Source organism: Caretta caretta, chromosome 3 (genome assembly GCF_965140235.1).
Source record: "Caretta caretta isolate rCarCar2 chromosome 3, rCarCar1.hap1, whole genome shotgun sequence".
Lineage (NCBI taxonomy): Eukaryota > Metazoa > Chordata > Testudines > Cheloniidae > Caretta > Caretta caretta.
The window spans coordinates 211252700-211276372 of NC_134208.1; the positions used below are offsets into that span (position 1 = coordinate 211252700).

At 42.7% G+C, this 23673-nt stretch overlaps 1 protein-coding gene across 1 annotated transcript in view; it reads right to left on the minus strand.

Moving 5' to 3' along the window:
- MRPS5 (mitochondrial ribosomal protein S5) overlaps positions 1 to 23673 on the minus strand; it is a 95724-nt gene that overhangs the window by 13189 nt on the left and 58862 nt on the right. Inside the window, exons 6-9 of the mRNA XM_048842224.2 lie at positions 17048 to 17138; positions 12352 to 12398; positions 11397 to 11454; positions 4681 to 4743 (exon numbers count right to left, since the gene is read on the minus strand). Of these exons, the coding sequence (XP_048698181.2) occupies positions 4681 to 4743; positions 11397 to 11454; positions 12352 to 12398; positions 17048 to 17138 (259 nt within the window). The remainder of the gene's footprint in view (positions 1 to 4680; positions 4744 to 11396; positions 11455 to 12351; positions 12399 to 17047; positions 17139 to 23673) is intronic.

The window sequence follows — 23673 nt, forward strand, 5'->3', positions numbered from 1 at the left end:
AGATAGGCACTCATGGTTGTGAGCCACTCCAGACAGCATGACAGAGATAAGGAAGGAATGCCTTGTTTTGTTTCTCACTGGGAGAATCTAATTGTTCCAAATGAGAGCTTTACATTGATATTTTACATTAATAACAGCATCTGTTCATAACAGTTTGCTCAAGTGTTTAGTTCAGTAGCATTACTGCTGGTCTTTGGATATTTTTGCTTTAAAATATTGCAAGTTATATTGAGATTTCTTTGTACCGACTAGCCTGGAACACTACAGGGAAATTTTTACTTATTTATAAACTTATAACCTCATTAAATTCAATGGAGATGTAGGAATCTAAATGCGGGGACAATTTGACTCTGTATCTGCTGCTTTATACATAATATTCTAACCCACATTAAGATTTTACAGTCACACTAACAGAAGTCTTACTGAAAAAATAAAAGTTTTTCGCCCTAGAAAAGTAGTATAGGGTTCACACTAATTTTTAGATGCTAACAGAGTGCATGTTATGCTAATAAACTTTGTATATTAGCAACTGTTGTAATAGAACAGCATGTAAGCAACAAAATCAAATGGTACTTGCAAAGCTTCAGTGTACCAGCCTACTAAAAATATTGTTAATCTGCGAATATTGAAATAATTAAGCAATTGAACACAATGGGTAGTATTTCTGGACTACTGCAGGCCTCTGGCTCACTATGAACCAATCCCCGAGTGATTTCTACTACTCCGGAAACATAACAACCCTTGAGAACACATTGGTAGTTGGAGTCTTATTGCTACCGTGAAATTGGGGTTATAAACAAAAAAAGGGACCATATAGCTGTATTGATATCCCTACTGCATATTAAAGTTAGAGCACCGATTAGTCACTCAGCAGCAGTCTAAACCTGTCCTGTGTGAACGTGATTTCATTTGCTGACTGTATTTATTCACCTCTGAACGCAGTCATAAACAACTCATAAATGAAGTCCTTCCAGATGAAGTCATGTCTATGCCGGAAACTATAAATTTGGCCTTTAATGCCAACTTATGACATAACGTATGTTTGTTTGTTTTTAAAACAGAAGGTACTTAGAATATAAAACTAAATATGTTGAAAATAAACAACAAGCTGAATGGCTGTATGTTAAAATGCTAAGAGTTTAAACAAGCCCCTCCTAAAGATATCTGTGTTACAGGCTACGTTAGCGAGACGACAGAACACACCGCTGGAGTGCATGCAGACATGGACAGGGGCTGGTATAAGTACATTAGGCTCAGGAATTAGGTAAGTCGTGAGAAAGAACGGTTGCCCACCCTACAATAAAACTGTGGTTCTTCAAAGTGCTGCAGGCAGCGTGGATCCCACGGCAGGTGGGCACGAGCCTCATGAACGCAACATCAGAGTCTTTTGAATAGCGGCGTGTGTCATGGCTGCACGTGGCCAGTGCCTCCTGGTGGAGGACAGGACTCTCCTTAAGCGCCCTCACAGACTGAAGCCCAGGTTAGCTGAGGACTCAAAGCAGGAATGGAGGGCAGGTTGTGGAACCTACACTGATGACCACATCTCGCAGAACTCGTAGGGCAAGCAACGTTTTTTTCTTCCAGCATGTGTGAGCGTGGCTCTCCAAAGGGTCTCAGAGTTCCATCTGAATCAATCAGTTAAAAGAAAGGGGCAAGGCTGCTCCCAAAGGCAGTGGCAGCCTTAGCCAGCCCTGCCATCAACCCCACTGCCCCTGTGAGGGCACAGGGTGTACCGTGGAGGAGAGTAACAGGTGGCCTTTGGCATGCCGGGGTCTTCTCCTGGGTCGGAATTTGGGCTGTCAGCCCCAACAGTAAGGTGATATCCTCTGGCTCTGCTTGGTTTATGTGGTTTCTGACGAGGAAGCTGGTATTCCTAAACACCTAAGACTGGCACAGCCCTTGAGTCTTTCAGCACTTTGTCTGTTCTGCTGCTAAAGACCTCCCCATCCCTCTGGGGGCTTGAACTGCTGTTGATATACTGGACGTTAGAATCCATGATCTTGCCTCATCATCACAGATATGGGCACTGACCTCGCAGCTGTGTTGGATGGTGGCCACGATTTACTGACCATTTGGGCCATTCATGAGTTCTTTTAGCTTCTCTCTGTTCTCCTGTGGGATCTGAGACAGGAAGGGAGTGACCCACATGCAAGTGAGGAAGTTGTTTTGCAAACAAGGTCTGGTAGTTTGCAGCCCGGAGCGGCAGTGAGGCAGAGGGGAATGCTTTATGCCCAAAGAGGTCTTTACCCTTAGCAGACTTTGACTTCTCCTGCACGGATGATACTACTGGGGATCCTGGGTTTGAGTGGGCCTAGAAATGTTCAAAGCCCTTCACGACACCTGGTATCTCTCTTCCACTCATTTAGAGTCTAGGATCTCTGAAATACGGGACAAGAGATTTTGGAATGCTTTGAGCTCATCAGCTCTCCATGTAGGGGCTGGTGTCACTACCTTGTCAGGCAATGAGGCTGCGTCCTCAGGTGGAGATGGGGGTTGCAGCTGTCTCTCCACCATCTCCTGCGAGTGTGGAGCAATGGCTGGCTCCTGCATGGGTGGCCAGGCTAACGATACCCCTGGAGAATAAGATCTCCTCCTCGACCAGGATGTGCAAAAGGCAATCTGCTCCAGGCTTTAAATGAGGGCTCTTCATCACTTTCCTTGGGGTCACCCTCTAAGGGTAGGGGAGAGGGACTCCCACTTGATGCCAGTGAGGAGGAGTAGGTCGGCAGGGTGAAGAGGAGCATGTCTCTGCAAATGCTGGTGCCAGAGAGTGACAGGCTCAGTGCTCGTCCTCACTTTGGTGCAGAGGATGTCCCCTCCAGAGACCATTTCCTCCACTGACAGCTCCTTGGCACTGGGTTGGCTTTGGCTCTCTTTTTCCAGAACCATTCCAGTGCTGATGGAGGGTCTCAGATGTTTTGTCTTTGGAGAAGTAGTGTTTTGTACCCTTCTTACTAGATGATTCTGCATGGTCTTTACGTTGTCTGGCTTGGCCTCTCGGCATCTGCCTTTGCATCATGGGCATAGGTGCTGCACCTACTGCTGGGGCTTTGTTGATGACAAACAACTGTTTTTTCCTCCCTGATCCCAGGATACGGTGTGTGTTCCTGGGAATGCAAGTGGATGCTCATTCTAAGCTCTGCTTTTGTGGTTGCTGTTTCCTCTGGGTCCAAAGTGACTCACATGGATTGTTCTAGCAGGTGTAACTTGATCTGAGTGCCCCTGGACGTGTGGGTCCCTGAGGACAAAAAAGGTATATGGTCCTTCCCTAACAGGAGAAGCACTGGCTGTGCCTATCATCGACGGGGAGGAGTTCATCTGAAGATGGGGAGGAACCCTGATGGCTTAGACAGCCATGAGATGTGGCAGCCAGCATGAGGCCCCAAACCCATTGTACGGGGGTACTGCAGAGTTTCTGCTTCTTTGTTTTGGAAACATCCAATATGCGGAAGAAGAGGGGTGAAGACAAAGTTTCTTGACCAAATTAGTGACAAAAAGAACAAGTTCTGAAGCTCAGAAGAGAGTAGCAGGTTGCACACTCACCAGGTTCTCTCTCACAGCCACAGGCAGTAAGAGGGACCTGAGGAAGGATTGGAGCCACCCTACCCTTTATGTCCTTGCATGGAAACATGAGGAGCAAGGAGCATGCGTGGCCCTGATGGACAGTCCTATTCAAAAGACTCCAATCTCTCATGCATGAGGCACATCCAAAACTCAAAGAAGAGCACCAATATGCCAGCTTAATACAGTTCAGGAGGTGGCTTAGGAGAGCACCCACTAAGGGAGGGGACAGGGGAGCAAACAGCTGGGATGACATGCTACCAGAGCACAAACCAAGTGGGTAAGGTGGTGAGAGTATATAAGAACATAAGAATGGCCATACTGGGTCAGACCAAAGGTCCATCCAGCCCAGTATCCTGTCTATTGACAGTGGCCAATGCCAGGTGCCCCAGAGAAAGTGAACCTAACAGGTAACGATCTAGTGATCTCTCTCCAGCCATCCATCTCCACCCTCTGACAAACAGAGGCTAGGGACACCATTCCTTACCCATCCTGACTAACAGCCATTCATGGACTTAACCTCCATGAATTTATCCAGTTCTCTTTTAAACCCTGTTATAGTCCTAGCCTTCACAACCTCCTCAGGCAAGGAGTTCCACAGGTTGACTGTGCGCTGAATGAAGAAGAACTTCCTTTTATTTGTTTTAAACCTGCTGTCTATTAATTTCATTGGGTGGCCCCTACACTGGCTCTAATGGTCTTTGTCGCTAATAGTTTCCTGGCAGAAAATAGTTCTAACCTCCAGCCAGCACCAGAGCAGCTCCCACACCCAGGTAGCCTAGAGCAGACCCTGAGGAAGGCGGAGGGAGAACAAACTGAGGTAGCTGGGGGAGACAAATTGGGTGCTGAGAGGAGGAAGAGGCAGGAATGGTGGGAGGGAAACAGGACCAGGAAGAGAGGAGATCAATGATTTAAATATACCATAGTGACATGGCAATGGCTGGTAATCCTACTGTACGGCACTGGCAACAAACAGCAGCTAAAATAGGATGGCTGTATCTCTAGGACGACATTACATCAAAGAATAATGAACTTCAGTATGTACGTTTTTCCTTTGTCACAGGAACATGAATGAGCTGGTAAATAATGCTTAGAAGCTCCAAGCCCGTTTTTAGTTACCTTTGTTTTGCTTCTTCATCCGTATGGTTGTTTTTTTAAAAGTTGTTGTAATATCATGGTAAACTGAAAATAAAAATAATATGGTTACAGTATAATTCTCTAAGAATTATTCAGTTCAACTAAATTACAGGGTATCAACAGATACAGAGTCCAGAACTCTGATGAGGAGATCACAGCTTACTCTCTTTTAGGAATTTTAGCAGAAGAACACATCTAGATAAAATTCTAAAACAAAATTAACTCTTTACAACAGCCAATATTACTGCAATATTACATAGACAGAATCGACCGTCACTGGCAAAATAAAGAGAGTTAATAAGCAGGTTATGATCCCACCCTGCCTTGCACAGTGTTTATATATGGCACAAACTTACCTCCTTCCTGGGATTTAGGTTTAGTGGAAACAAACAAACAAACAAACCTCCTACCCCACACCAAAAAAACCCCGCAACAAACCATAAACAAAACAAAAAAACCCTTGAAAAACACTCAGCCTAAGATTTCTCCCCAAGCTTGGCTGTTCCTAGGGTTTCCCTGCAGGTTATCCACTGTCCCAAGTCCTTAGGTGGCTTTATTCCTGAGACACAATCCAAATCCCCTTGTACTTGCCTGGAGCTAGCTGGACACATAGGACCTAACCTCAGAGGATAGGTCTACACTGCCTTTTAAAATCTGTAGCACTGAGTCTCAGAGCCTGGGTCTACAGACTTGGGCTCGCTGGGCTCATGCTGTGGCACTAAACACAGCTGTGAAGACAGCTGGCTTGGGCTGGAGGGCTGGCGCTAGGGTCATGAAGTCTGGCAAGGAAGGGTGGGTTTCAGAGCCTGAGCTGCAACGTCTACACTGCTGTTTTTAGTGCTGTACTGCATGCCTGAGTTGGTAGACATGGGCTCCAGACTCACTGCCATGGTTTTAAAATGCAGTGTTGACGTACCCAGAGCCACTCAGCATCTCTAGGGAGGGTTCTAGCACTTGAGCTAAGATGGCTCAACAGAAGAGCCCTGTGCTGCTCTGCAGGGTCTAGAACTGCCAGCTGGTAACACGGCCCCAGACTACTGCTGTGGAATTATGAATGGCCATGGAATAAGCTCCAAGGGGACCCCCATAGCTTTATTTTATTGACTTAAAGGGACATGGTAAACTTAACAAAATCACTTCTGACATTTTTTTTTAAATGATACCGGATACAAACACCACCCAAGATTATGACAACTGGAAGAGAGAGATTCTTCCATGTTTTCATGTTGTTTCTTTTGAGCATTCTGCAGTGCTTGATGTACAGTCCATTACTCCTGCTCCCAAGGGCCTTTCACACAACATACTTCAGAGAAAAATATTTCTTAAAAGTCAACGTGATTGGAAAACCATAAAAAGAGTGGCAAGAGGAGAAGGGGAAAGGAGTTTCAGCTGAATGCTTATGTGCCTGATGCTCCTCCCATTCTTATTAACTGGAGCATCTAATTTACCCTCCAAAACCCTGCTACCCATCTCCGTTTGTGACAGGATGGTGCACAACTAGGTTTAAGGAACTAACACCACTGAGGTCAGGTGCCAGACTAGTGAGTAGCTCCTGTGTCCTTAAACTCTGGGTGTGATGCCACTGCTGATCTTTGCCCCTGATATAGCAAGACCCTTAGTGAGGTCTGCAGAGGGGCAGAGTCTCTCTGTCCTTGGATTTACAGAAGTCAAAGGCTGGTTTCACAAATGCAACACACTCTGACATTAAAGGGAGCTGCACACATCGGTAAAAAGGCAAAGCTTGTCCCAAACCAGGAACAAAAAAATCTGAGAAGAGCAATAACTGAGGTCACTAACCTAGTATCTACTTCACACGAAACACCTACAGTGAGAAAGTTATGGCTGCATAGTGAAACACTCAAAAATCAGAAAGTGCAAAAGTGAAGGTGGCCTGAGCAATCTTCACCCTGCCCTTTGTACACGTACATTAGGACTATTGCTGAAAACACACATGACTTCATAAATACGATGTCAGCCTTTTGGATAGCCTTAGACACAAGCATAGCATCTTTGCACACTACTTTTGTCAGTCTCATATACTTACACTACTGTCATTGTCAACATGGTCCAGTATTATTTTTCCAATTACAAAGCCTATTATCTCTAAGATGGTACGTATGGTCATAATTTTGTCAGCACCCGTGTACTATGTATAGGGCGACCAGATAGCAACTGTGAAAAAACGGAACAGGGAGTGAGGGGTAGTAGGGGCCTATATAAGAAAAAGTCCCCCAAAATGGGACTGTCCCTTTAAAAATGGGACATCTGGTCACCCTACCTATGTACAGCCTTCACCAGATGTAATTCAAGGACAAGACAATTACCTGCACGTTAGGGTAGGCAGCCTATACAGACCAGTATCCATTTTTCACTATTATGAATATTTTATCATCATCCTTGGTCTGTATAATTAAGGCTAAGATTTTGTCATGGATATTTTTAGTAAAAGTCAGGGACAGGTCATGGGCAATAAAGAAAAATTCATGGAAGCCGTGACCTGTCCCTGACTTTTATTAAAAATATTCATAAAATGGGAAGGGACTGGGCAGCTGCAGGTGGCTGGGGCCCCCACCACCCATGGGGACTCAGAACTCCAGGGTTCCCCCATCCCCTCCCCAGCAGTGGGGGGAAGCTGCTGGGGTGCCCCAACCACCACAGCTGGTGGGGAGCTGCGGGGATCCTCCTGACAGCCGAGGCTGGCATGGAGCTGTGGGGTACCCCCCCCCCCCCCCCCCGCCCATGGTGGTTGGGAGCTTGGGGGACCACTGCCTTAGGCAGCGGGGGTACCTTACAGCTCCCTGCTACTGCGGGAGGCATCAGGACCCTGCAGCTCCCAGCCCCCGGGGCGGAAGTCACGGATTCCATGACTTCCATGACCCACAAGACAAAATCGTAGCCTTATGTATAATACATTGTGTAATAATGTTTTATTCTACAGAGCTGTATACTAATGTTTTTCACTGACTGTCTGGCATAAAGAGAGCAGTACACAGTACTAGACGAGACTACACACGTATTCAAGGTTAGAAAATATTTTATACAACATTAAATTGTATTATTTGAGAAACAACAACAGTGAAGCCTGTTTTGTGGGCAACCTGAGCTTTGGCTTTGTTTTTTTTATATTTGAACGTTCGACCATGCAGCATTCATGTTCTCTTAATGTTGTTTTCTGTCTAGAATTCCTTGGGTCTTTCAAAGAGAAAACGGAACATGAGGAAGAATCATATGTCGCTTCACACTAGAAGACTCTGAAACCTGCTTATTGCAAAGCGATGGCCATAGTTCACTTGAATGCTATAATCCACAACGGTTTGCCTGGACAGCACCAGGATTCCTTCCTGCACACTCAGGAGCTCTGCTGGGCGGAGTCTCTCCCCTAAAGTGGCAGGAGGTGTGCAGGAGGATTGTTTCTCTTCACAGTAATGCCCAGAGCCCCAATCAGGATCAGGCCCACAGTGCTAGCATGGGACACACATATAGGAGGACACTCTACCTGCAGTGGAGCTCATCTCCTGAGAACCTGAGTTACGCTGGAGCTGCCAAAGAGTGTCAGACGCTGAGCTTCTCCTGCCCTAATGCCCCAGCTGCCAACATGCCCATTTTTCCAGAGGCCTGCGGGAAGAGACCGTGATTTGCTGGGTGCTTAGGAAAAGTGAAGCGGTTTGGGAAGGGCATGGGGCCAGCAAGTCTGCTATAGGAAGTAGGCGGCTTATACATGGTTCTCATGGGTGACTTTAATTTTCCTGATATCTGCTGGGAGAGCAATACAGCGGTGCATAAACAATCCAGGAAGTTTTTGGAAAGCGTAGGGGACAATTTCCTGGTGCAAGTGCTAGAGAAGCCAACTAGGGGGGGAGCTTTTCTTGACCTGTTGCTCACAAACCGGGAAGAATTAGTGGGGGAAGCAAAAGTGGATGGGAATCTGGGAGGCAGTGACCATGAGTTGGTTGAGTTCAGGATCCTGACACAGGGAAAAAGGTAAGCAGCAGGATACGGACCCTGGACTTCAGGAAAGCAGACTTCGACTCCCTCAGGGAACGGATGGGTAGGATCCCCTGGGGGACTAACATGAAGGGGAAAGGAGTCCAGGAGAGCTGGCTGTATTTCAAGGAATCCCTTTTAAGGTTACAGGGACAAACCATCCCGATGAGTCAAAAGAATAGTAAATATGGCAGGCGACCAGCTTGGCTTAACGGTGAAATCCTAGCGGATCTTAAACATAAAAAAGAAGCTTACAAGAAGTGGAAGGTTGGACATATGACCAGGGAAAAGTATAAAAATATTGCTCGGGCATGTAGGAATGAAGTCAGGAGGGCCAAATCTCACCTGGAGCTGCAGCTAGCGAGAGATGTCAAGAGTAACAAGAAGGGTTTCTTCAGGTATGTTGGCAACAAGAAGAAAGCCAAGGAAAGTGTGGGCACCTTACTGAATGAGGGAGGCAACCTAGTGACAGAGGATGTGGAAAAAGCTAACGTGCTCAATGCTTTTTTTGCCTCTCTGTCTTCACGAACAAGGACAGCTCCCAGACTGCTGCGCTGGGCATCACAACATGGGGAGTAGATGGCCAGCCCTCTGTGGAGGAAGAGGTGGTTAGGGACTATTTAGAAAAGCTGGACGTGCACAAGTCCATGGGGCCGGATGAGTTGCATCCAAGAGCGCTAAAGGAATTGGCGGCTGTGATTGCAGAGCCATTGGCCATTATCTTTGAAAACTCGTGGCGAACGGGGGAAGTCCCGGATGACTGGAAAAAGGCTAATGTAGTGCCAATCTTTAAAAAAGGGAAGGAGGAGGATCCTGGGAACTACAGGCCAGTCAGCCTCACCTCAGTCCCTGGAAAAATCATGGAGCAGGTCCTCAAGGAATCAATCCTGAAGCACTTAGAGGAGAGGAAAGTGATCAGGAACAGTCAGCATGGATTCACCAAGGGAAGGTCATGCCTGACTAATCTAATCGCCTTCTATGATGAGATTACTGGTTCTGTGGATGAAGGGAAAGCAGTGGATGTATTGTTTCTTGACTTTAGCAAAGCTTTTGACACCGTCTCCCACAGTATTCTTGTCAGCAAGTTAAAGTAGTATGGGTTGGATGAATGCACTATAAGGTGGGTAGAAAGTTGGCTAGATTGTCTGGCTCAATGGGTAGTGATCAATGGCTCCATGTCTAGTTGGCAGCTGGTGTCAAGTGGAGTGCCCCAGGGGTCGGTCCTGGGGCCGATTTTGTTCAATATCTTCATAAATGATCTGGAGGATGGTGTGGATTGCACTCTTAGCAAATTTGCAGATGATACTAAACTGGGAGGAGTGGTAGATATGCTGGAGGGCAGGGATAGGATACAGAGGGACCTAGACAAATTGGAGGATTGGGCCAAAAGAAATCTGATGAGGTTCAATAAGGATAAGTGCAGGGTCCTGCACTTAGGACGGAAGAATCCAATGCACAGCTACAGAGTAGGGACCGAATGGCTAGGCAGCAGTTCTGCGGAAAAGGACCTAGGGGTGACAGTGGACGAGAAGCTGGATATGAGTTAGCATTGTGCCCTTGTTTCCAAGAAGACCAATGGCATTTTGGGCTGTATAAGTAGGGGCATAGCGAGCAGATCGAGGGACGTGATCGTTCCCCTCTATTCGACATTGGTGAGGCCTCATCTGGGGTACTGTGTCCAGTTTTGGGCCCCACACTACAAGAAGGATGTGGATAAATTGGAGAGAGTCCAGCGAAGGGCAACAAAAGTGATTAGGGGTCTGGAACACATGACTTATGAGGAGAGGCTGAGGGAACGGGGATTGTTTAGTCTGCAGAAGAGAAGAATGAGGGGGGATTTGATAGCTGCTTTCAACTACCTGAGAGGTGGTTCCAGAGAGGATGGTTCTAGACTATCCTCAGTGGTAGAAGAGGACAGGACAAGGAGTAATGGTCTCAAGTTGCAGTGGGGTTTAGGTTGGATATTAGGAAAAACTTTTTCACTAGGAGGGTGGTGAAACACTGGAATGCGTTACCTAGGGAAGTGGTAGAATCTCCTTCCTTAGAAGTTTTTAAGGTCAGGCTTGACAAAGCCCTGGCTGGGATGATTTAATTGGGGATTGGTCCTGCTTTGAGCAGAGGGTTGGACTAGATGACCTCCTGAGGTCCCTTCCAACCCTGATATTCTATGATTCTACAAGGTACCGGCCCAGCAGAGGTCAAACTGTGCTTGCAGAGATCTACACGAGCTGCAAACGCTATAAGAGTTTTAAAGAGTCTGAAAGTCTAGGTGTCTTTTAGGCATTCGAGATTCAAATTTTAAATTTGGGGAAAAAATATCTCCCAGTTTAGTACATGGGGAAGAGCAGCCCATATTATGAGTCCAAGCCACGACTTCTCTTTGTTGATTTCCTATAGTTGTTGATTTGAGACTGAATGAGAATAAAGGGTAAACTAGATATTCATCCCAGATAATGGTGACTATTTCTGCACAGCAGTTGCATGGAACTATCTGACACTATCAATACGTCTAGCCAGAATAGTCTGGGGCTAAGATTTAAGAGAGCATACTGAAGGAACGAAATAACACAAGCAGAATTACAATGTAATACATTCAGGCAAGAAAAAGTTTAGTTAATAGGTTTCCTTTTGCAACAGCTGGCTGCAGGTTGGCTTTTTTAACACCAGTTTGAAACTTTTAAAGAAGAAGTCTAAAAAAAAACCTTAATACTTACTTGTGTGGTTTTGATATCGCTCTACATAGTGTAAATAGTGAATTGCTCTGTTCTTTGCCTAGAAAACAAACAAGCAAAATATTTCTTCTTACAATAATTGTTAAAGTTACATTGACTGGAGTAACTCCAATCTGCAGCTGTTCAGCCAAACAAAACTAGCCTCAGGAAAATGATAGCCTCTTTTCGTCCACCTCGATGCCATTTTGATTTTCAACAATTCTAATCAAATAAAATGTTTTCAACTAACTGGATGCAGTCCCACGCAGGTGCATCTTCACTCAGTAACAGGGGTATCCAAGTTTGGTTACTTTATCATTACTAGTTTGATGACCGCTGGGCGTTAGAACACATGAGCAGGATTCCTGGAAACCACGTGTCATTCTAAAACCTTGGGAAGACTTGAGAAAGCCACTATGCTCCAGAGAAAAACAAAAACCTCGGCCGACTGGGGTGCCAGAGCATTAGAAGTCTTATACTGTAACCTGGGACTCCACAGACAAGAGCATTTGACCTAAAAAACTGAACAAACAACAAAAACCACCTAACCAAAATAAAAACATACAAAAAAGCAGTAGGAAGAAAGTTAAATTTAAAATTAGATTTTTTAATACAAAGATACTGCAACTCTGAAATGAAAGTAACTGGGAACAATGTACATAAAGTTACCAGAGCCATCCTTGCTCACGTAGTTTTTCAAAATACAACATGTCAATTGCAAGAGACGAAGTGTGTTTCAATAGTATCCAATTTGGGACAGCCACCTATAAGTGAGTTAGAGTGTACAATACAACATACTATCAGCTGTTGTATTACTAAAATGAACAAAACTATTTCTTTTGCATACAGGCAAAACTCTATTAGCAGTGTGTACTAAACACAGATACTTAAAAACATTTCTATATTTGATTACTATAATAGGTATGAAATATTTACATTTACTTTTAAAATTACATACTTTTCTTAAAGCTGTCATCCTGTCACTTGCTTTCCCCACAGCAAAACCTGAGAGACACAGGTAGATGTGTTATTAAAAACAAACATAACATGTAAACAGTACATACTTACTCCTCTTACAGGGATTCAGCGAGAGCTATGTGATTAAACATGTCATTTCCACCACCTTACCCTCAGCACCTGTTATTTCCACTCCACTGAATTAGACCTATGAGAGGAATGGACCAGAAAAAGACCCCCAAAAATGTATCATTTACCAGTATCTAACAACTGGATGCAGTACTGTTGTATCAGTCAAAGTCAAGTTAGGCAAGGAAGGAAATTTCCCGCATCCATTTGTTCCAACCAATCCCTCAAACCTTACTGTTGTGTCCAAGGGGGACCCCTCTGTTTAAAGAGCTTCAAGACACCTGCCAACTTTTTGGAGGCAGGGGGAACAGAAAACAAAACAGGCATAATAGCTGCAATAGTAAAAAAAGAGTGGAACCAAAAACAAGAGGTAAGTGTGGCTAAATAGCAGGGTGACTGTACAGAGCCAAACATGGGGAATATGAAAATCAAGTTTTACCGACAGAGAGAAGCAGCAGCAAAGCACATAAACAAGTTAAGATAAGGAACACCGAACCTTCATCTTACATTCTAGTACATGCTGTTACTATAGCTAACACAGAAAAGAGTTAGTACAAGAACTTCACTGAATTCTGGGATCTAGTCATACTTTTATTAGTATTGTGGTAGCACTCAATAGACAATACTTGTCCCAAAGAGCATAGAGTCAGCTTAAGAGAAGACAACTGAGCATGACAGACGACGGAAGAGAGGATGAGGGTTATAGGCTGTATTACAATTACACAGGCTGACAATGTGCACAAGGGGTGGTTCCAAAGTAATGGATTTGGGACATTTTGGGTTTTGCTGTTGTTGTTTTGGCAGGTGATGGGGGGTTGTAACCCTGCTCTAGGACCTGGCCCAAAGCCCACTGAAGTCAGTGTGATCAGGCCCACCACTCATCATTAGTTGACTGACTTCTTGCATGTATCACAGCAAAGGTGGGTCTTGAGAGAGGATCTGAAGCAGGCTGTAGCATTGTGAACTCAGTTGGGAGGGGGTAGCATGGAAGAAAGCATGGAGATACGTATGGGAGAAGTGAATAATCAGATGGTCAAAGTTGGCCTCTGACACAGAAAATCGTACTATCACAATCTGATTCCAGATGGCCTTAATTCTGTGCAGATGCCATGGATGCACCTTAATTCTGGCATTTCCTAACTTCTGAGTGCTGGACTGTGCTACCTTAATGTTTGTGTAATGTAGTTTTGTGTATGTATATTAGACATACACACATGAACTTTGCAAAGTCAAGGATTCAAAAGTTAGGGAATGCCAGAACCAATGGCGCTGTGGTGCGTATGCATCATGGAATCATCTTTAACTGAATGATCACGTACTAGGTTGATCATGGAAGGGTCAGCAGCACGGAAGGGCCAGCAGCATATTTCAATATGGGCAAAACTAAGTATTTTCCTTTAGCCTTGATCTGGGAAACGGCTGAAGCACTTTGGCTGTAATTTTCAAAAAAATATTCAGCCCGCGATAGACACCCAGCAAGGAATATCTTATCCTAAATGGCTAGAGTCTAGCCAAGTTATAAGCAATTGAAGATAGGGATTTATACTGGGACCTACCAGGCAACCTTAATAATAGGCGGTGCTACCTGCTCTGCCCACAATAAAATGAGACTACTTACTTCTGTGACGTGAACTCTTTGCGTACGTCTCCAAAACCGAACTGCTTTTATTGCAGCCAGGTAACAATGCACTCACATGTAATGCCCTGTCCGCTGCCACCCTTACAGTGCACCTCAGGTTCCTACGTCCTGCTAGGTATGAGTATTTTGGGTTATTTACCAAAACCATGAGCTTGCATTTTCCAGGCTGCATCTCAGTTTAATTCCGCCCATTTCTATTCTCTCCAAGTCCCTTTGGCATTCCAGTTACAGCCCAATGTACATGGGTAACCACCCACAAGATGGGGAGGAAACAAAAGAATTTTTTTTTTTTTTAAGAAGAAAACAATTGATAAGCATTCTTGAAAATATAATGCCGTTAAATAAAGCTTGTCCTGCACGCAAAAGGCTAACTCTTTTATTATATCATTTGAAGAGTCAACCTGAACAGCTAATTCCCATGAAGCAGAACTGGCAAAGAATAAATAATCTCAGTGTAACAAAGGGCAGCGGTTTTCCGTTTGGAGATCTCATTATGACAAAACGCTAAGTCTGTCTAGTATTACTTTGTCCTCACAGTTTAGTCAAATGCTTCACCAAATGTCTCACACAAACCCTGGCTACTGAAGTGAGCAGGCACTGCTAAACGAAGGATGGGTAATATTTTTGTAACTGACCAGATGAAACAGAACCTTTACAGATGAAACTTGCATTTACTTAGAGAGGATGTGTAGTTTTCTGGCTCAACCTTATATTTCCAGTGCACGTTTACTGTCTGCTGACATCTAAGTTTGAAAATACAAAGTGAAAAATAGAAGTGTTTATAGACCTAACAGCCGTATAGAATGTTTCCCCTTTGTTTTACATAAAAAGTGTGCTGTAAACAGTACTCTGATTATTGTTCTCTTCTAAATAATTCTTTCGATGGGGCAAAGCAAAGAGGCGAGGAAGGCTTGAATAGTGGCACAGTTAAAGTAGTATAGTACTTTCCTGCGCACATAAAGCGCCTCTGTGCACCTTTTATATCAGTATAGCTTTTCCCCTACGGGAAGGGGAATAAGCCTGCATAAGGCACGTCTATACCAGTGTAACTGAATCCACGCGACGGGTTGGATTGGGTTGACCATATCAGTAAAAAAATCACCCTCCTGCATGACCGTAATAGCAGTACAAAATCTGTGTTGACCAGGCATCAGAGGTCACTTCCATTCACTAGGCAGTAACATCAGCAGCACTTGATGCATGGTGCCGGATTCCCGAGACACCCACTCACACTACATGAAGTGCTGGGCACATTGCCTTTGCCTACCCTATATAATTTTAGGAAGAGGTTTGCTCTCCAGTCCAGTGAAGTAGCAGGAGCTCAAGGGTAGACAAGTCTCTGGTGGATTTCAGCGTTTTTTACCTTTATTAATTAGCCCTTCTCCTCAGTAAGTTCAATGCAGTGTTGAAGGCATCAAAAACCATTGGAGCCTTGTCTACATTAGGGCTCCCATCAGTGCTAACACTGGTTCAGCTGAACTGGTGGGATATTTTCCCTAAAATTCTCTCGACTTAATATGCTAGATCTCTTCCCCTTTTGTTTGCAAAGACAACGTATGTGCGATTGGGGCCTTGTCTGACCTAGATTGCTAATGCCTCCTTTGAAGAAGGAATCCTCACTGTGACTTTAATGCAGCATTTCCCAAACGTTTGAAAGCTGAGACCCACTCTGAGGAAAATTAAGCCAACCACGCCCCTCTAGCCAGTCTCTAGTCTTCCCTTCTTGTATTGAGAAGCTTGTAAAAACTTGTCTTCAAATGTACCTGCCCACAGCCAATAGTTATTAGACCCCTCACAATCTGAGGTTTCTATTTTTTTCAGTTTGCTTTGTGCAACTGACAGCACTTTATCTACAGTTAGTTTCGTTGATGCCCTAATACATAGTAATTTTCTTCCATGTTGAAGAAACCGATATAAGTATCTGCAGGGGAGAAGAAAAACAAAAATGGTAAAACCCTGAGCTGCTGATGTCAACGGAAGTCTTGCCATTGATTACAATAGGGCCATGGTTTCATCAAAGTATTTTATTTTTCAATAACATTCCTGGATGTACTATTTAAAGGGAACTCCATCAGAAACTGGATTTTTTTTTTTAAAGAGTAAATTTCTATAAAGTAACAAACGTTACTGTTCTAAGCTACCTTCTTGCTCACACGTTACAGACTTATCCTATAATAAAGTAAATCAGGCATTAAATTTCAGCTGGAAAAAATAATACTTCGGACAGATTATATTGAGGTACAGAGAAAAACAAAAAGAAATAACCTTCTATCCAGTCACCTAACTGGGAAAAAACACGTAAGGGTATAGAAATCAGTACTACCACCCTGTCATACAATGGTTACAGCAAGCGTGGCATGTACTAGAGAAGGTAAAACCTATTTTCAAAACATGGAAATTGAGATCAGTTTGGTCCCCCTTTCTTAATGGCTTTAATTGTTCTAATGACCACACCAAACCACTCAGCATCATAAAGCTTTGGAGGTTCTTTTAATCATAAATAATGTGATGTCCCAAAGCAAAAAGGAACAGCATGAAAAGGAAATCACATACTCCATTTTGATCTGCCAGTGATATCGCCTTTGTCACTCAGGGATTAAATAAGAGTGGTTGTTATAACTGATGATTGTACTCTAATCTTATTAGTATATTACTTTGTTTTGTGTAAAAGAAAATGGAAGAGAAGTGTCCTTGATTGGCATTTTTTTCATAATCATCACCGATTGTACATTCCCATTGTAAACCTTGATTCTACTGTTCTTTCTCTTGGTATATTGATATGTATGTTAATATTCCCCCATCCCCCAAATTAATTTGTTATTTAAAAACAATCAGATTAACAACATTCCTTTGAACAACATGCTTCCCACAGCCCTACCCCAAGCATCATTCACTTGGCACCTTTCAAGTACATTATAATTACACTTACCTGCAGCCCCATTTCCATTTCCAGCAACCACTAGGGCACTAACTGATCTTCTTCTTCCTTCCTTTGCTGTCATATTAAATACATTTTTCACCTGATGGAAAAAACCAAAGCAGTTTGCTATGAGGCACTTTGTCTTCTTAAAAAAAAAAGTCACTTTTACTAAAAAGCTAGATTTGTAAGAGAAGACCTCAGACACATACTACATTTTCGTGAATGAATATTATATGTAATGGGAACTGACTTTGAAGATTTAAATCTGCTAAAAATTCTGTTACTGTATTAACTAGTGCACAACAACATAAAATAAGCATTACAGTGTGGCTTCACTAAAGCAAAAGGAACATTTTCTGTGATCTCCTCTGTACTGTTTAGTTACATAAAAAATGAACATCCTGTATTACGATCAGCTTCACACTTAATTTCAAGCACTCTGCTTAAGAAATATCACAGCAAAGAAAAAAAAATTAATGAAAATGTAAAGAGACATTAACATCTTGCTTCCCACCTCAAACTGACACATGTTAGAAGCTCTCTCATATAAACTGCTCAAGGCAGGTTATTACTTTATACCATTTGAAGACTAGAATCCCAAATTACTTACTGAGGGAGGCAGTGGCAGCTAATCTGATTTCCAGGGGTAAAGATATAATACAAACTCCACACATACTTCCATATACAGTGAAAATACCACTTATTTTGGAATAGTTGGACACAAAAATCCTGCAGGGGAAAGACAGCCTTGTGGTTAAGTACTGCAGTGGAACCCAGGAGAGCTGCATTCACTTCCTGGCTCTGCCAGACTCCCTCTTGAAATTACTTAATGTCTGTGCCCAAGTTCCCACCTGTAAAATGGAGTAATATTTCCCTTCTCTCATCCTTTGCTACTTGAGGTTTTATTTTTTTTTTTAAAATCACCTACTGGTATTTCCTGATTTAGTATCTCACTATTATCATATAGCACGGAGAGTTTTTTTTTTTTTTGCAGTTCATTTCCCGGGATAGGCTTTCCTTGTCCTGTTGAAAAAGGGGAGGGGGAAAAGAGATACCCTGTATGAGGGTACACCTTCTGGAAACACCAATGTGATTCCTTTACAGTATCGCACTGACAGCTGAATTACAGTTAATATAAGCATAGTCCACAAAGCACCAACCCTTTTAGTAATTGTACCAGTGTCTCAAGGAGTCAGCCTCGTGGCAGCAACATTTGGGTGAGGATTTTCAAAAAGCACTCCGTGTTGGCCTCATTCTGTCCCCCCAACATAAAAAGGAAAACTCCCACTAGCTTCAGTGGGAATAGTCCCAGAGTGAGAACTTCTGAAAACCCCTTGCTTTTCATTACAGTACTTAGGTTAAATTCAAAATGCACACATTCTAGAGATGCATCATCTTTACATACCCTAAGCTTTACTAACAGCTTGTTACAAGTTAGTCGTTTTCCCTTTGACTTATATTTAGCAGGAATGGCCTGACCAGCAAAGACCCTTGACAGAATTTGTCTGTCCTGGGCACAGAAAGACAGAAACCATGCACAGAGTTTGACATAGGAAAGAAACCCTGTATCAGTATGGAACGACAGAAAACGAGCTGAAGTAGAATGAAAGGTGCACCTCAGCCCCTCCTACTCTCGCTCTGTGTCAAATAGCAGCCTACTCTCCTGTGGGCAATAATATACTTCTGTCTAATTTTGGTTGTTGGGTTTAGTGAGTGGGTGCTGGATAGTGTTGGTGACTCGTGATCTACAGGAGGTCATACCATATGATCTGGTGGTCCCTTCTGGCCTGAAACGCTATGATTCTGACTATGAAAGCTGCTCTTCAAGCTGTATCTAAAATATACATGTTTGCTCTGCATTCAATTGTGTGTATGCTTACACCACATTCTTAACACATGCGTGCACATACAAAGGTGGATATGCATAGTCTCAAAAAGATGGAATTCTGGGATTACAAGGATCTATGAAGACCTTGTTTTTCTCCCTTATCCAGGAGGTGGCAATCACAACACATGGAATGGGCTCCTTAAGAAGAAGAAGAAGAATTTCGAAAACTGTACTTGTCAGCTGTTTCTGAGCAGCTCTGAAGGAAAATGTGTTCAGTCACCCGTCAGCATCAGAGTTCACCCATCTCTCTTCAAACTCTGTAAAGGCCTTTCAAGCTTGATAATTTGAACAGACAGCCATGACTGTTAGAACATCAGTGTCCTTAGATTCTATCTTTCTCCCTTTACCTTATTAAATCAAAAAACTCATCCCTTTTCTGCAACACAGTCTGCAGTATTCCCCTTCCTACTTAGGAGTTAGACTATGCAGCTGAAAGCACATCATTATAAGACAACGGAATTAATTAATACAGAATTAACAGCTTGTCACTTTTATAAACAACACAGCTCAAAAAAAGCAACTGAAATCAAGTCAGTTACCCAATTATTAGACCTTGATTCAACCCAGTTTTAATGCTAACCTTTAAAATCTGTACTCTGATATATGTTCAACCTTAGTCACAGTGTATGTATCTTAAATTGATTCGCCTCACTTCATTCATTATTCAGTGCTAACAAATTTAAATTCAGCTTTCTCTGGAGAAATGAAAAAAACAGAGCACCTCTTTGAAAAACCAAACCAAACCACATAAAATATTTATTTATAAAAAGGAAGGAATAGCAACAGTTTCAAAGGAGGAATAACGGCAGTACAAATCGGGATGCCATAGCCTAAAGAGAAGCTGCAGAAGTAACTCATGCTCTTATTTGGGTCTTGCCTCTAGCCCCATCAACAGAATAAACTTCTGACTCAAGTGTGGTGGTGTTTTCAACTCAGGCTAGCTGGCCTGACTGGTAATATAGGCTAAAGCCCAAGTGCTGCTTTCGCTCAGGGCTGGTAACTCATGCACTTTGCAGTGAGGATGCAGGCTAAGGTACTCGAATGCTGACAGTTCTCCAATGCCTTCCTACAATTCCCCCTGTGTGCCCAGGACAGACAAATTCTCCCACAATTTGCTGGGAAAGAATCAAGAGTGTCTCAGCTCGCTGCAGCACTAACTATGTAATGTGCCCACATAAGTTCTAGAGACACACATGAGTAAGTGCAGCACCAGGGTGGACCCAGTAACTCGAGTGTGGCCGGCTCACACCTGAGCTGGGATAACCCAACTGTTGACCATCGGGTTAATGCGGCACTGATGGAATACCCATAGAAGGAATATCAGAAATTGTTATGGTTTATTTTCATAGGAGGATCTATGAGTCAGAACCACATTCCAGGCTACCAAACTGCAAATTACTTCATAGTTTAATATTCCACTCACAATATATCAAACATCCCAAGCCAATGATTTATAGGCTGGGAGGCTGAATGATGAAAGTAGGAAGATTTGTTTATAAAAATACAAATTGCAATTGGCATCAGAAAAACCCTACTTTACAGAGAGACCAAATTCTAACCCCCAAACTATCTGAAAAAGCTTAGTTTATGGCTGAGACCTCTTGTTCTCTTATTGATAACATTTTGGGTGCTTTTCTTAAAGGTGGCTTAAAAAAACCCGATAGGAAATGCTTTTCACTGTCTCTGACGGACATGGTCAACATTATCCAGAGAAAAGACAAATTTCCATTTATTCTAAAGCCAATCCCAAAGCGATCATATTTGAAAAGCACGTTTGAGCCAACATCTCATTTGGAGTGAATTATTACTCAAGAAATTTCATGTGTACCTTATAATTTTTCAGTCAAAAATGTCAAACATCGCAGACACTGCAATTTCATGCCACATTTCACTTCTGCAATATTTTTCTTTCATCATGCCATTTGTAAAAGCATTGTCTGGAAAACCTTAACTTTCAGTGACTTACAAAAAAGTTAAAATCTGTGATTCTATGCATTAATAATGAAATAGTTAATAAGTTTCATTTTTGCCAGAAAAAAAATCCTGTTGTGGGAGAAGCAGTAATAAAATTGGTTAAAAACCCCACCTAATCTACCAGATAGATTAAAATGCATGTTTTAGGTTTTTAAATAAACACATGCTAATTATTGCTAGGTGGCTCAAGGTTAATTGAAACAATGACCTTTAAACACTAACTTACATTACAGTAACAATCTTTTATAGCATATCAAAAATGTATTTCTAATTAGAAGATGCAGACATGAATGATTAGAACAATGCAGGATCCAGGTTTTGTTAACAATGTTATGCAGATTAGAGCAGCGTTGCTCAATGAGCAACCAGTCCCGGAGGCCTCCCTGACACAGTTTAGGAAGGCAGCAAGCCAGTCCCTAGTATCAAAAAGGTTGAGAAATACTGAACTAAGGCATGCTGACACTGTATTTTCATGTTGCACCCACAGACTACTCAGCTTTGTATTTCAAGGTAGCCCAAAAAACTACAGGAATTATGCATAAGAGTCTTATGTGGCAGTTTTCTTCAAATTTCCCACTGCCGTACTACCACCAGTGCAGCTCCACTGGGGCTGACGTGCTGCCAGTGGCTGCTGGCATTTTAGCGATGGAGTCGTCTTGAACCTGCTCTGAGCAGGGGACATGCTGGTTAAAATACTGGGTGTTTGGCCACTGTTGCTTCCACCAGTGGAACTGAACTGTTGAAAGTGAAAGGGTGGGAAATTAGGCACTTTTAGTGTGTGCCAACAAGGTCCACACTGGCCAGTTTGTGTGCAACATGCTAGCATGTACTAGAAATTACACCCATTCTAGTGCAAACTAATGTAGACAAGCCCTAACTTATGTCATACCAAACTCCATATACAGACTGCAACATTTGCATGTTTGCTTTCTACCATATACAGGGTTGGCTTCTTGCTTTGAGTGTGTTATTGTTAATATCCTTGTGTTGCTTCCTGTGTACTTTATTTTCCTGTATAATATTAGGTATATTCTGTGTACCAAACTGCCTATTCAAATGCATACCTCCCTGTAACTAACCCTCTGAAACATAAGCCAGTGGTTAGAAAGGAAACAACACTATGCTTTGCTGAAACCTTCAGATTTGTATCTCACTGAAAAGGATTATTACATGTGTAGAAAGAATTCAACATTTCGGAGGGGTTGCATTATTGACCTAGAACCCAGCTAAAAGATGGCCAGACCTATACAAAATTCCTCAAATGAACTGACAATGATCGAAGAGAAGCATCGAAAAATCTGAAAACAAGAGCAAATGACCAAAAGGCAGAGTGTTTCTATAAATGGCAGAGGTAGCTTCAGTGCCAAGGAAAACCACCGGTCTGCCCTTGATAGAGGGCATTTGTTTATTATTACACTCTGGTTCCTTCTAAAGCTTCCCCTTGCCTGTGTGCAAGAGTCAAAAGAACTCTGACCTCACCTTACAAGCTTTCATGCCACCCTGATTTATTTCATGCATACTAGGTCTCGTTTTCTAATTCTGACTAAGCTAAACTACAAGACACTGCAGGACTGCAGAACACTGTTAGGCACTGCATTTACTAAGTGGCCACATGGTTCACTGAAGGCCCCATGTTCTGAGGAAAGAAAAGAAGTTAATTTTATTATAGATGACAAAAGAAAAGAACTCTTGCATTTACAGGCGTTAATAATAGCACATGTACTCTCTGTCAAGCATAACTGTAGCTATTAATCCTCATTAGCTCAAAATTTAAGTAATAAGCACCACTGCCATTTTGGGCTTTTTTTGAACCTTCCAGTCTAGGATCTCAAAGCATTCAGTAAACAACGAAGTGAGCCTGACAACATCTCTGTGAAACTGGAAGTATTAATGGCAGATGGGGAAAGTGAGGTACAGGGAGGGAGTTTAAGTCATTAGCTCAAAATCACACAGGAGGGCCAGGACTAGAAATCACATCTTGTAACAACACCCAGTCCTATGTGTTAATACTCAGAGTACGCCAGTATTTCTTTGTGATGATCTCGGAGCTGGCTTACTGGAAACCTCAGCATGTTTGTATCTTAATTCACATTTAGGGAAAAGTTAAGCCAGCTTTTTCTTTTTCTAAATGGCACTACCTCCAAATAGTACTACTCTCTTTCAATAGCTAAAGAGCCAGTGTTCACAGTAGGGTAACATTTTGTTGTTCACAAAATATTGGTAAGGCTGCATCTTTGGTCATAAAAAGGTTCTCTCAAAGCAGTATATTTAACTTCCAGAGAACTGCTGACAAAAGCAGGATAACATTAAACAGCCTTCCGGGTTAGCTTTCACCCTGACAGCAGCAGCACAGAATAATACTGAATGACAAAAATGGGAAATGCATACAAATGAAGCACTAGATATGCCATCTATTTAAAGTATGAATACTAACAAGACTTGTTTACTTCAAAACCCAGGCTCCTTACCATATAAAAGATGGGACTCAATTATCTACTTCAGTTTATAGCTGGCCTTGGATACCAAAAATCTTTGCTGCTGCGGACAGTTCTTTTAAATGACCCACCATTCTTACCATTATCAGCTAAAATTCATAATACTCTATTAAAACCACACAGCCTCCTGCTGCTCTTAAAAACATTTTTTCCTGTTCAAATGAAGCAGACATAAACAGACTAACTGCAACAGTACTGTGCCAAGCCTTGTGCCAAGGCTAGTTTTATAATTTAATCTAATAGTTATACCTTGAGTGTAAAAAAAACCCATCTAACAC